At 33.6% G+C, this 14106-nt stretch overlaps 1 protein-coding gene across 2 annotated transcripts; it reads right to left on the bottom strand.

Annotated features, from left to right (window-relative positions):
• Positions 1 to 44: 44 nt before the first annotated feature.
• On the bottom strand, positions 45 to 14088 carry xpnpep1 (X-prolyl aminopeptidase (aminopeptidase P) 1, soluble). 2 transcript variants are annotated; one of them, XM_051094521.1, is made up of 20 exons: positions 13963 to 14088; positions 12379 to 12500; positions 10993 to 11056; positions 8600 to 8704; positions 8238 to 8330; positions 7825 to 7968; positions 7606 to 7701; positions 7121 to 7202; positions 6818 to 7028; positions 4501 to 4590; positions 4374 to 4424; positions 4177 to 4235; positions 3908 to 3985; positions 3749 to 3820; positions 2200 to 2260; positions 1980 to 2049; positions 1719 to 1892; positions 1552 to 1628; positions 1208 to 1306; positions 45 to 347 (listed from the first exon to the last, which is right to left on the bottom strand). In XM_051094521.1, exons 2-20 carry the CDS (start codon positions 12493 to 12495, stop codon positions 228 to 230), a joined length of 1863 nt encoding a protein of 620 aa, XP_050950478.1. In that variant the 5' UTR covers positions 12496 to 12500; positions 13963 to 14088; the 3' UTR covers positions 45 to 227. The 2 variants fall into 2 exon arrangements, with proteins under 2 accessions (XP_050950478.1, XP_050950477.1); XM_051094520.1 differs by lacking the exon at positions 13963 to 14088 and adding an exon at positions 12838 to 13027.
• Positions 14089 to 14106: the final 18 nt, after the last annotated feature.

The raw sequence follows: 14106 nt of genomic DNA, 5'->3' as shown, positions 1-14106 counted from the left end.
TTTCTTACAATGTAAACAAATGGTTATAAAAGACAAATGCTGTGTATCTTTTTCCACACAGTTTAATTGGCTCATAAAACAGCTGATGAAAGCGTGCTTTACAAAAGAAGCAGAAAGTGAATTACATCCACCAGAAAAGCAGATAGAGACCAAGAACGAGAGAGAACGACAGGGAAAAAATCACTGGTGGTCGTTACGATAACAAAAAAAATCAGTCAACAATAGTTTTAAACAATCGGCTGAGTTTCTCGGATCAGCCAATCCAGAGCTTCCTTCCTGCCTTGCCGCTCCAGCTCCGCCCCAACCGTCTCCCGGCATTTCTTGTGGTAGTCATTCACCCAATCACGCTGCAGGATGACAAGCATGTATTACTACAGCAATCTATGCTATAATAACGGTTTTATGTACTCAAATGTGAATTATCACACAATAGCTGTCTCAAGCAAGTTTTCACATGCCTGACACTTGTGCTATTTTCATAAGCTTATGAAGTTTACTATGGTTTTTACACATATGCTGATATAATCTGATGTAAATTACCTAATCGTAATGTAATGATGTAAATATTGTCTTTAGCAGAGTCTGCAATCGCATGTAGCCAGATTTTTATTATTGCGTGCACATTTGTTTTGATTTTTTTTTTTAAATAAACACTTTGTAAACACAATGTTTGTGACTTTTTTCTTCTGCCTAATAGCTAAAACCACAAAACACTGTTAGCATGTTAATTGGGGACTTTTACTGTATACAACAACATGTTTTTATACACGTTTTAAACTTTTTATGCATTTTGGCCTTTTATTTACACATTATTTTGGGGGCCTAAAAATGCTAACTTTTGCAAACGTGCAAGTTTTTGAAAACTATATCATTATCATCGCCATGAAAAATACAAAAAAAATGCAAATTTATGAAAACAAAAGAAAGTTACATCATGCGCTTGTGTATTATGGTTCAGTCTGTATGTTTGCACCCAGGTGTGTAGTGTTTTTTCACAAACTCACATTGCTACCTACTGGCCTGGCATAAATAATCCTGCATTTTTAGTCATTTTTACAACATTTTTAGGAAAACATTTTTAGTGTGTTGCTGTTGTGTAAACATACCACCAGTACTACTAAACTAAACTGAATTATATCTATATAAGAAAAATACAATTCTAGATAAAGCAGTCAGTCATCGCAACCATCCGTCAGCCTGCTTTTACCTCTTTCTGTGTGAGCATGTCTGTGTTGATCATCTTCAGCTGGATGGGGACCAAAGTGAGGGCTTCAAACGTCAGACTACCTCTGTTTCTGTAGTTGTACTGAAATAAAGGAAGGGAAAAGCTAAAATATCAATCTTTAGACCTCTCAAAAGCACATTAAATCATGTTTTGGTTTAGTTTGTGCTGTTACGTCTTTAACTCAATACTGACACCTACTAGTAAAGATGAAGCATCGCAAACATTTGGATAAAAGTTAACCTAGTGTACCTTCAAAATGAACTGTGGCAGAATATTAATTTTTTAGGAGTAAAAATGAACTAACTAGTGTGTGATGCAGTCGTTACCTTAGTTTTGGCGGGAATAACTAGGACGACGTTTTCTATCCGAATGCCAAAAGAACCATCTTCATAGTATCCAGGCTCTGGAAACAAAAACATGTACAATTTACAAAGGTATTATTTAAATAAGGGGAGAAAATATAAATGATTAAAGCACGTATGTTTTTCCATACCATCGCTGACAATCATTCCGGCCTCCAAAGGTTCGTCTGCAAATGTTTTGTAGCTGATGCCACACGGACCCTCGTGCACATTAAGGAAACATCCGACGCCGTGGCCGGTACCGTGAAGATAGTCCAACCCCGATTCCCAGAGAGCAGCACGAGCAAATGAGTCCAACAGATGACCTGTACGCAAAAGCACAGACCATTGAGACAAAACATTTCTAATCTCACTGGTAAAACTGCTTAAAGTATCTGATTTTAAGGCCGTACCTTTGGTTCCATTGGGAAAAACAGCAGCACTGACAGCGATGTGTCCCTTTAGGACATACGTGAAACATTCCTGTGGAGATCAGAGTGTTAAAGGACAAGAACTATTAGAGTTATGGGTAGACTGACAGTTTTCAGTCTGTCAAGTAGGAAGAGTTTGATCTTTAAATTATATATATATATATATATATATATATAAAAAAGGTTTTTTGAAACTATTTACCTTCTCATAATCAGAAGGAGTGCCAAAGTGCACCGTACGGGTCACATCTGTAGTTCCATCTCTGGATAAGAAAGACAAAAAATAAAATTTCATATAGTATTTGTATTTATTTTACCTCAGATATTTGCATATTTAAATATAGAGTTAGTGCTCTTTCAGAAAATTGAAATGACTAAATGTTCCTATTAAATATAAATGTATATTCTGAAAAGAAAATGTATTCTTTTATTTTTCTAGAATGCATTAAATCAAAAGTGAGAGTAAAGACATTTAAAAAAATGTATTGTTTAACATAAATGCTGTTCTTTTAAACCGTCTGTTAATCAAAAAATCCTGAAAAAATGTATCACGGTTTCCATAAAAATATTAAACAGTAAAAACTGTTTTCAACATAGGAAAAAAAATTCTTGAGCAGCAAATCAGCATATTAGACTGATTTCTGAAGGATCATGTGACAGTGAAGACTAGTGTAATGATGCTGAAAATTCAGCTTTGTATCAGAGAAATAAATTACATTTTAAAATATATTAAAAGAGAAAACAGGTATTTTAAATTATACAAATATTTTACATGATTACTGTTTTTACTGTATTTTTCATCAAATAAATGCAGCCTTGGTGAGCATAAGAGACTACTTTCAAAAACAAATTAAACATTTAAAGAATCTATTTTTTTCCATATAATTTTACACACATACATTTTTTAAAATTAAATGTCAGCTTTTAAAAGTATGTTAAATTTCCTTAAATTTCACTTAAGAACATGAACACTACCAGTCAAACGTTTTTGAACAGTAAGATTTTTAATGTTTTTTTTAAAGAATTCTTTTGCTCACCAAGCCTGTATTTATTTGATCCAAAATACAGTAAAAGTAGTAATATTGTGAAATATTTTTACTATTTAAAATAACTGCTTTCTATATTAATATATTTTAAAATGTAATTTATTCCTATGATCAAAGCTACATTTTTTAGCATCATTACCCCAGTCTTCAGTGTCACTTGATCCTTCAGAAATCATTCTAATATGCTAATTTGCTGTTCAAGAAACATTATTATTATTATTAATATTTAAAACAGTTGAGTACATTTTTTCAGGATTCTTTGATGAATAGAAAGATCCAATGAACAGCATTTATATTATACACTACACCATTCAAAAGCTTGGAGTATCATTTTTATTTATTTATTTATTTTTTAGGAAAGAAATTATAGAAATTAATACTTTTATTTAGCAAAGATGCCTTAAATTGACCAAAAGTAATGCTAAAGACATTTATAATGTTACAAAAGATTTCTATTTCAGATAAATGCTGTTCTTCTGAACTTTATATTAATCAAATTTTAATGTTTTTTCAAACAGCAAATTAGAATATTAGAATGATTTTTGAAGGATCATGTGACTGGAGTAACAATGCTAAAAATTCAGCTTTGAAATAACAGAAATAAATTACATTTTACTCTTGACTGGTAGTGTACTTTTACAATTACATGTAATCTTAAGTTGCTTGTGATTTTTTTTTTTTTTTGAGCAGTGTTTGTGCACTTACAAGTACTGAGCTCCGGAGTCAATAAGATAAACTTCATTAAGAGAAAGAGTTCTGTTGGTTTCTGGGAGAGGCCTACAAAAGCAACACAGAAAAAGACACTTAAAAAATACAAAATCAATTAAATGTATCCTTAAATACCGGATTATCAGAACAGCTCACTTGTAATGTATTATTGCCCCATTTGGTCCCACACTAGAGATGGTTGGAAAACTCAGCCCAACAAAGTCTTTCTGTTGACTACATAGAAAAAAAGAGATTTTCTGCCTCAGTGTCTGTAGTTCCATAAATCACCAGTAAGTGGAGCCACAATCTCATATGACAAAAACAACAAGAAATGCAGCTTTTTGAATTCACAGCCACAATTAAGTATGTGGATAAATTCATTATTTAATTCTTTTTGCAGGTCAAATGCAGCATGTTTGACTCACCTACGCAATTCTTCTGCTTTGTCTGCTGCTGATATCTCTGTAACCGTACCTTTGGGAATCTATACAAATGACAAATACAAGTTCTTATATCTTCTTCATTAATTCTTCATTCATTAAAGAAGGAAGTTTACTATAAAAAATGTATGTAATGATATATTTCCAGTAGCTAAAGTAGCAGAAATTGTACACAGTGATACCTCTTTCTCCAGCCAGGCAAAAAGTTCACACAGCGCCACTGCGTCTTTAATCTGTGATAAAAATACTGTGATTAATAAAGCAAAAAAGCATAAGATTTCTTAAATATCTCTAGCCATGTGGACTTACATGTGCCATCTTCATGCCTTGGATCTCTGTGGGGTTCTTGACGGCTTTAGCCAGACATAAGGGTGTGTATGGGATTGCAGATCTGTGCGTCTGGACAGGTACAATTCTTTAGTCAATAATATTTAATCATATTCAACCACTTTAGATGGAACAGTTAGAACAGTTCAACTAAAATGAATATTTGCTGAAAATGTACTCTCTCACAGGCCATCCAAAATGTAGATGAGTTTGTGTCTTAATGGTAACAGATTTGGAGAACACTTGCTCACCAATAGAACCTCTACAGTGAATGGGTGCCGTCAGAATGAGTGTTCAAACAGCACATACATCACAATAATCCACACCACTCCAGTCCATCAATTAACATCTTGGAAAATAAAAAACTGCACGTTTGTAGTCAAAAAAAAATCATCAAGATGCTTATAACTATAAAAAGTTTTTTTTTTTGACTAAAATATGAGTCCTGTATTTTTCTCCAGTGAATAAGAAGAGAATTATACACAGATCAAGCTCCGTTTACAACCAATAATACTCCAAATCAGTTCTAAACAAATATGTGGGTGGATTTTGATGAATGATGAAATCACAACAGAGGATGGATTCAAAGCTAAAACAGCTTAATGATGGATTTGTTTTTTACAAACATGCAGCTTTTCACTTCACAAGACATTAATTCATTGGCTGGATTACTTGTGAACTACTGTAATGTTTTTATCAGCTGTTTGGCCTCTTTGACGGCACCCATTCACTGCAGAGGACCCATTGGTGAGCAAGTGATGTAATGCTACATTTCTCCAAATCTGTTCCTATGAAGAAACAAACTGGGAAAGGTGTTGTATTGCAATACAACTTCCATAATGTGATATAGTGTGAAAACATATACCGATATACAGGTGCCTCGCAAAAAAGAATATTGAAAGAATATTGTAGAATATTGTGAAAAATTTTCATTTTTTTATTGCAACCCATTTCAAAAAAACTAAACTTTCATATATTCTAGATTCATTACACGTAAAGTAAAAGATTTCAAAAGATTTTTTGTTTTAATTTTGATGATTAAAATCCAGTATCTCAAAATATTAGAATATTTCCTAAGATCAATCAAAAAAAAAAAAAAAAAAGGATTTGCAAAACAGAAAAGTCCAAGTTCCTTATAGTATGTTCATTTATGCACTCAATACTTGGTTGGCTCCTTCAGCACAAATTACAGCATCAGTGAGGTGTGGCATGTAAGTGATCAGCCTGTGGCACCGCTGAGGCACTATTGAGCCTTCAGATCATCTGTATATTGTTGGACCGACTGTTTCTCATCTTACAAAATATCCCATAGATTCTCAGTGGGGTTCAGGTCAGGCATGTTGGCTGGGCAATAAAGCACAGTAATATCTTGGTCAGCAAACTTGGAAGTGGTTTTTGCACTGTGGGCAGGTGCTAAAGTCCTGCTGGAAAAGGAAATCAGCATCTCCATAAAGCTTGTCAGCAGATGGAAGCATAAAGTGCTCCAAAATTTCCTGGTAGATGGCTGCATTGACTTTGCACTTGATAAAACACAATGGACCAACACCAGCAGACGTCACGGCACCCCAAATCATCACTGACTTCAGAAACTTCACACTGGACTTCAAGCAGCTCAGATTCTGTGCCTCTCCAGTCTGAGTCTGCGACTCTGGGATCATGATTTCAACATGAAATGCAAAATTTACTTTTATCTGAAAAGAGGACTTTGGACCAGTCCAGTTCTTTTTCTCCTTAGCCCAGGTAAGATACTTCTGATGGTGTTTCTGTTTCAGAAGTGGCTTGGTAGCCCTTTGCCTGACAGTTTTTTCAAGCCTTTTCAAGCTTTTCCCACCCAATTTCTTCCTTCCGGTCAACTTTGCGTTTGATATGCTTTGATACAGCACTCTGTAAACAGCCACCCCTTTCAGTAATGACCTTCTGTGGCTCATCCTCTGTGTTGAGGGTGTCAATGATTATGGACATGATCAGCAGTCAGCAGTCTTCCCCATTATTGTGGTTTCAAAGAACAAGAGATACCCGGAATTTATATTGTAGGGATGGACATTTAATGAAACTCAAATGTAAATATTCTGGATACTGGATTTTTTACTTTTATGAGCTGGTAGCTTTACTCATCAAAATTAAAACAAAAAAAAATACTTACTTTACATGTAATGCATCTAAAAAATATGAAAGTTTCAGTTTTTTCATGATATTCTAATTTTTTGAGATGCACCTGTAAATTTAGGAAATAATATATCAATATTAACTTGAAGTGCTTTTGAGGCACAAACTCTAAAATCACATCATCTTGACTCACCTTGGGTATGACTTGTGTAAGAGCGCAGCTGGCCTTGTCACAAATCCACATCTTGTCTTTGGGCGCCAGCGCCGCACAAACTGCCTGCAGCTCTGTGTACACAGACTCGTACGGAAAGCACTGTATGGTCAGTTCTGGTTTGCTCGGACTGTCCAGTTCCAAATGCTCCCGGACCGTAGGGTCCAACAGACGCTTACTGTCCACAAACAATCTAAAACAAAATATGGACAGCTATGAGTATGTGTCCTCATTTGAAATGGGAAATTTTCAAAATAATGTAAAGAATCAGGAATGCAGTTTTACCTGATGTTGCTAATACCGATGATCGCGTAGGCAAAGAACACGGGGTTGTACTCGATATCCGACCCACGCAGGTTAAAAAGCCCTATAAAGAGACAGTGAGATTACATGTTTTTGAATCAGCATTTATTTGAAATATAAATATTTGCTAACATTATAAATGTCTAATGTTTAATGCATCCTTGCTGAATAAAAGTAATAATTTCTTAAAAAATATTACTGAAATATGCTGTTATTGTCATTTTTATAGGTTTTACAATATTTGTAAAAGCAAAAGGAAATTCTCCTTCCAAATATGGCAAAACGAGCTTGTCCCTCACGCAATCATGTCCATAATTATCAACATCTGACACAAGAGCTCTTTAACTGGGGTTAATAAGAAAGTGGAGAGGGGAACAAGGGCTGGGTCGTGATCTGACCACCAAAAAAAAAACAAAAAAAAAAACACACACACATACACACAAATTGTGCTATATGTCGATACGTACATGCGATCTCATCTAGAGCTGTGACCACGAACCAGGAAATCTTCCTTTCTGCCATTTTTCCCCTTAAAGCTGTAATTTTATCTTGCCAGGTGAGACCTACGTGGAAAAAAGCAACCAAAACATTTTGTATTTTACTGTGGCACAAACTTGCGTTGAGGCTTTATGACTGATCTTTAAGATCATATTTCTGTACTGTAAATCATCCAGTGAGATGCTGACCGGTGTATTTGAGGCTCAGGGAGATGAGTTTGGTGCTGGGTCGAGCTGGCCGATCTTCCCAGATGGCGTCGATGAGATTGTCCTGCACCGCAACCAAAGAGTGACCTGCACTGCTCAAAGCCTTAGACATGTTCTTCCACTGGTCTAAAAAACACAAAAATGCACATGATGCAGATGCAGATTTCTCTCATTGCAACCACAATTTTATGTGAAATTACTATAGATACAAATGAATACAAATTCTTGAATATTATTCTTATATATTCTATTATTTTCAATAGTCAAGATTAATATGCAGAAGAGTCATGTATATTTATACAATTAATACTTCAAATAAATAAATATGTTGCATGACACACCTATTAATATTAAAGATCTATAATATTATATGGTCTTGTTGTTGAATTCCTCACCGGCAGCAATGATCCAGGGATCAACTCCTACTTTGGAGTTTTCTGGGAGAACGCTGATGAGCCAGTCCTCCTGAGATGGTGTTTCCTTCAGTCCTGACAATACAATATGTCATATTCATATTCAGATTGCTCTTTCAAACAATGATGCTTATACAATAATCAGTGTACAGCTCAAGATTTATGTTAAGTCATGAAGCTCAGTCTCAAATTCAAGGAATATATTCAAATAAATGTGTTGCAATGGCTTATGAAAAAAGCAGCACCTTGGCCAACATGTTTCATGATTATGTAATAGCAAACTGATAACAAAAGTAATGGCCTAGCAACTGCATGTCATAAAACTGTGCTAACATTCACTGTACCCATTTTCATTAGTGTCCAGTTATTGTCCATCTGTTGGCTGGCCTGCAGGAAGTACCGCCCATCTGTCCATAAAGCAGCATGCTGTTCTGTCACAATAGCAGTACCTGAAACAAGCAGGTTTATAAATTACAGTGTCTGCGTTTATAAGGTGCAATGTCATTAAATCACAGTCTGTATTTTTGTAAATCACTGATTAAAAGGTTAAAGGTTTAAAAATTACAGGCTGTACATTTACAAATTACAGGCTCGATGTTTAAAAAGTTATACATGTAATTTAAAGTTATATGTATATAAACATCACAGACTGTTGACTGTTTATAAAGCAAAAGCTGAATGTTTATATGGTTAACTGTTTATAAATCTCAGGCTGTACGTTTACAAATCACAGGGTGAATGTTTATAAATCACAGATTGAATGTTTAGATTTATAAATCACACAATGAATGTTTATAAATCACAAGTTGAAAGTTTATATTTATAAATCACAGGTTGAATGTTTATAAATTACAAGTTAAATGTTTATATTTATACATCACAGGTTGTATGTTTACGACAGTTTTTTGTTTATAAATCACAGGTTGTATGTTTATATTTATAATCACAGGTTGTATATTTATAAATCACAGTTTTTTGTTTATAAATCACAGGTTGAATGTTTATAAATTACAAGTTAAATGTTTATATTTATACATCACAGGTTGTATGTTTACGACACAGTTTTTGTGTTTATAAATCACAGGTTGTATGTTTATATTTATAAATCACAGTTTTTTGTTTAGAAATCACAGGTTGTATGTTTATATTTATAATCACAGGTTGTATATTTATAAATCACAGTTTTTTGTTTATAAATCACAGGTTGAATGTTTATAAATTACAAGTTAAATGTTTATATTTATAAATCACAGGTTGTATGTTTATGACAGTTTTTATGTTTATAAATCACAGGTTGTATGTTTATAACACACAGTTTTTATGTTTAGAAATTACAGGTTGTATGTTTATATTTATAAATCACAGTTTTTTTGTCTATAAATCACAGGTTGAATGTTTATAAATTACAAGTTAAATTTTTATATTTATAAATCACAGGTTGTATGTTTATGACAGTTTTTATGTTTATAAATCACAGGTGGAATGTTTATAAATCACAAGTTGTACGTTTATAAATTACAAGGTAAATGTTTACATTTATAAATTACAGATTAAATGTTTATAAATCACAGGTTACATGTTTATCTTTATAAGTCATTGATTGAACGTTTATAGGTCACAGGCTGTATATTTATAAATCACAGGTTGAATTTTATAAATCACAAGTTGAATGTTTATATTTATAAATCACAAGTTGAATGTTTATATTTATAAATCACAGGTTGTATGTTTATGAAACACAGGTTGTATATTTATAAATCACAGTTTTTATGTTTATAAATCACAGGTTGAATGTTAATATATATAAGTAATATATAAGTTAAATGTTTAGATTTATAAATCACAGGTTGTATGTTTATAAATCACAAACCGAATGTTTATATTTATAGATCACAGGCTGAATGTTTATAAGTAACCGTTTTTATGTTCCTAAATCACCGGTTGTATGTTTATTAATTACAGATTGTATGTTTATAAGGTTGAATGTTTATAAATCACAGGTTGTATATTTACAAATCACAAGGTGAATATTTGTAAGCTTGAATGCTTATAAATCTAGGTTGTATTTTTTACAAATTACAGGCTGAATATTTGTAAGATTGAATATTTAGAAATCTAGGTTGTATGTTTATAAATTACAGGCAGTATATTTATAAATAACAGGTTGTACATTTATAAAGTACAGTCTGTTCTAAAATCACAGGCCGTAAGTTTATAGTACAATATACAGTGTAATACAATTTTATATTATTATTATTTTTATTAAACTACTACTATTAAAAATGATTTGTAATTATTTTTTATTACTCATAGTATATGAGGGAAGTAGGGTTATGTTTCATGCCTTTGAATGAGTCTTTATCCTATATGGGCCTCCAGTCAAAAACATCCGGTCACACCACTGAGCTGTAAATCATGTATCACAAAGAGCTCTCTCACAGTCATAAGACACGAACCTTATACCTCAGTTTTACTTCCCCATTCTTTAAGTGCATAATATTTTTGTATTGTAGGGAATTGTCAAGTCTGATCTATTTCTGTTTATATAAGTAATCTATGACTTGTTATGAATACCATTCTTTCCTATGTGTGTGTTCACCTATAATGTTTCCGTAACTTGATAAACCTCTGCTGTGACTCAGTAAAAAGGGTATTAAATGATATTATTGCCATTTTTGATGTTACTGCAATTATATAAAAGTAAATCCTTTGAAGTAAGAGCCAAATCTGCACGCACCTGCAGAGCCATTGAATCCACATATGAACTCACGCCGGCAGTCACAGGGCGCGATGTATTCACTCTGCAGGATGGACAGATGCAGCAAGAAAAAGAGAGAGATGAAGGGAAAAAGAGAGATCAGTTCTGTCAGCAATCAGTCCTAATTACTGCTAATTTAACCAGCGAGCAGAACGAAGGAAAACACTCAGCAGGAGGTCACACACACACATATGCACGTAATCAGAGGTGATTTCATAGGGAGGAGGGGGTGAGGGAAGCCCATCACCCAAACAATAGAAATTAAAAGGCATGACAGGAACACACACACACAAATACCCTGCAGCAGCTGAAGTGAATGATGTCATTTTTTTGGCTCTAGGGCGTTGAATGTTTAAAAGGTTAAATGTTTATAATCACAGGCTGTCTATTTTTAAATTACAGGCTCCATGTTTATAAGTCACATAAGTTATAAATCACATTCAATTTTTTTTTTAAATCGCAGTCTGTATATTTATAAACCGGGCGGAATGTTTAAAGGTTGAATGGTTACAAATGACATTCTGCATGATTATAAATCACAGGCTGTATAAATCACACTGTGCACGTTTATAAGGTGAAATATTTATAAATTGCATAAGTATTCTTACAAATCTCAGTCAATACATTATTAGATCACAGGCTGAATGGTTTAGAGTCTGAATGCTTATAAATCACAGGCTGTTTAAAATCACAGATTGAATATTTATACATCACAGACTGTACATTTTTAAAACTGACTATAAGTTTATATATCTCAGGCTCTGTGAAATGTTCATAAACATTACAAACAGTATTTATGCAAATCACAGTCCATACATTTATAACTCACAGGCTATATGTTTTGTAAATTAAAAGTTGAAAGATTATTAATAACAGGCTCTATGACGAGTTTATAAAAAACAATATATGATGCAGTACAAATCACAGTCTGTATGTCTAAATCATAGGTGCTGTGTTTATAAGGTTATACGTTTATTAATCACAGGCTGTATGTTTATAAATCACAGCTTGTATGTTTGTAAATCACAGGCTATGCTTATAATGTTGAAAGTTTATTCATCACAGGTTGTATGTTTATAACCTTACATATTTATACATCACAGGCTGTATTTTTACAAATCACAGTCTGTACATTTATAAATCACAGGCTCTGTGTTTACAAGGTGGAATGTTTATAAATCACAGGTAGTATGTTTATATATCACAAGCTGTACATTTCTAAATCACAGGCTGGACATTTCTAAATCACAGGGCGTATGTTTATAAGGTGTAATTTTAAAAATTTTAAAGGAATGACATTTGTGGAGCACAGCTCAATGTTTTTTTTTTTTTTTTGGAGCAGGTTTAAATGTATTGAGATATCACCTGATGTGCATCTCCTGATGGGATGATGTAGGCCTGTATGGGCTCTGTGATGTACTTGCTGTTCTTCATGGCCTGCCGGAGCTGCCTGAGCAACTCCACTGTGATCTTTGGGGACATAGCGTCTGTTGAGAGAAAGAGAAACATCAGTAGTAAAATTTACACTAGTAATTAGCACGCAATGCAATTTATGAAATCTGGTCATCACCAATGACTTCCATGTGAATGAAAAAAAAAAAAGCCTATTTAAAAAAAAAATCAATCAATCAATCAATAAATACAACTTGAGGCGCCACTCAAATCAATTTTCCAATCTATCCACATGAAATCGCACTTAATAACTTGCTAAAGCATTCACAGAACAGACATCTACAGACATTTTGGCTGTGCAAGTGTCCGTATAAGTGCAAAAAAAGGCTTTAGTGAACAAGAATTATTCATTTTGGTCATCTGAAGAATTACCTGCAGCCATTTTCCTTCTGAGAACCTGAGATCTTACCGGTAACGTGGAGCTCAAAGTTGGAAAGATATGAGATTGTTAACCTGTACCTTGCACAGACGATCTCTCAGGTGCATAAAGCAACCATCCCATAGTTAAAGATTTACTGTCCCCGTCTTTTTGTCCTGTGATCATGCAACCATTTACCAAACCTTTTACAAAAGACTAACACTAAACCGTTCTTTCATAGATTTTCTGTCATTGTTACTAAAGAAAGAAGGAATCAAATTAATGAATAAATAAATACTGTGATTCAAATTTACACTGTTTCAATGAGAGACTATATTAAAATTCATTATGATTTTACAGTAGTAATAAAAATAAATAAAAAAAGCACAGATTTTTTTTTTGGAAAGCATGGTTACTAAAATGAAATTTTGTAAGGATTCCAGGAAATTCAAGTCACAGATATTATAAATATCTCTTATTATTAATTTTATTTATACCAGGAAACCAGTTTTACCAGGAAAATATGAAAAACTGTGGTCTGCCTTATTCATTCACAAATAATACGCGCTGTTCTCAAAAGCTACAGCATCTACAAGCAAATATTACATCATCCAATCACGTCACTGGAATTATCATATCCACAGCTGATTGGATAGAAGGGCTTTACAGCTCAACAATATAAACAATGTATATTTGAACAGTCCGTTTTTAAGCATTAAATTAGACGGAGGATCTCCAGTGTATAAACACATAACAACGCATCAATAAACGTAAACCGAACCCAAAGAAAACTTTGTTAGAACTTATTTTTTATTATGTTTTGTCTGTGGTAGGTGTGGCAGTCTCCCGTACCGTTCATCCAAACACAATGTTTTCGAAAACATAATTCATACTAGTCTGCAAACACACTTGCTTTTATTTATTTATTACGCGTGTTATTAAACATTTCCTTTTCCTATCAAAGGAGAGAGCTTGTGTGATCCACGCCGACGCTTCTCCATTTATCAAAACACGCATGTTATGCAAGCGACAATAACAATAACACTGGTCGTGGTCTCACGCTTCACAATATCCACTGCTGTTTTCTGAGCATGGAGCACATATAGTGAACGACTGACATCAAACAAGTCACCAGTTACCTTAGAGAAGCGAGTCTTGAGATGTAAACTATTAATAAAACTCTGCTGTTCCTTGTGTTAGTGTGCAAAGGAAGCTGCCATTACAGTGATGACGTGTGCGCCCATGTGACAAACTGCCTCTTCCAGTCACTTGCCGCGTATGAA

The sequence above is a fragment of the Labeo rohita genome, chromosome 22 (assembly GCF_022985175.1).
Source record: "Labeo rohita strain BAU-BD-2019 chromosome 22, IGBB_LRoh.1.0, whole genome shotgun sequence".
In the NCBI taxonomy this organism is placed as follows: Eukaryota; Metazoa; Chordata; class Actinopteri; order Cypriniformes; family Cyprinidae; genus Labeo; species Labeo rohita.
This window is presented reverse-complemented; position numbering and strand designations above follow the sequence as displayed.

Excerpts from the sequence above, each read along its gene's own strand:
- xpnpep1 (XM_051094520.1), bottom strand. Across the intron at positions 7,969-8,237 it reads TCCCTGGATCATTGCTGCCG|ACCAGTGGAAGAACATGTCT; the intron begins GTGAGGAATTCA and ends TGTGTTTTTTAG. Across the intron at positions 4,591-6,817 it reads TTACACAAGTCATACCCAAG|ACGCACAGATCTGCAATCCC; the intron begins GTGAGTCAAGAT and ends GTACCTGTCCAG.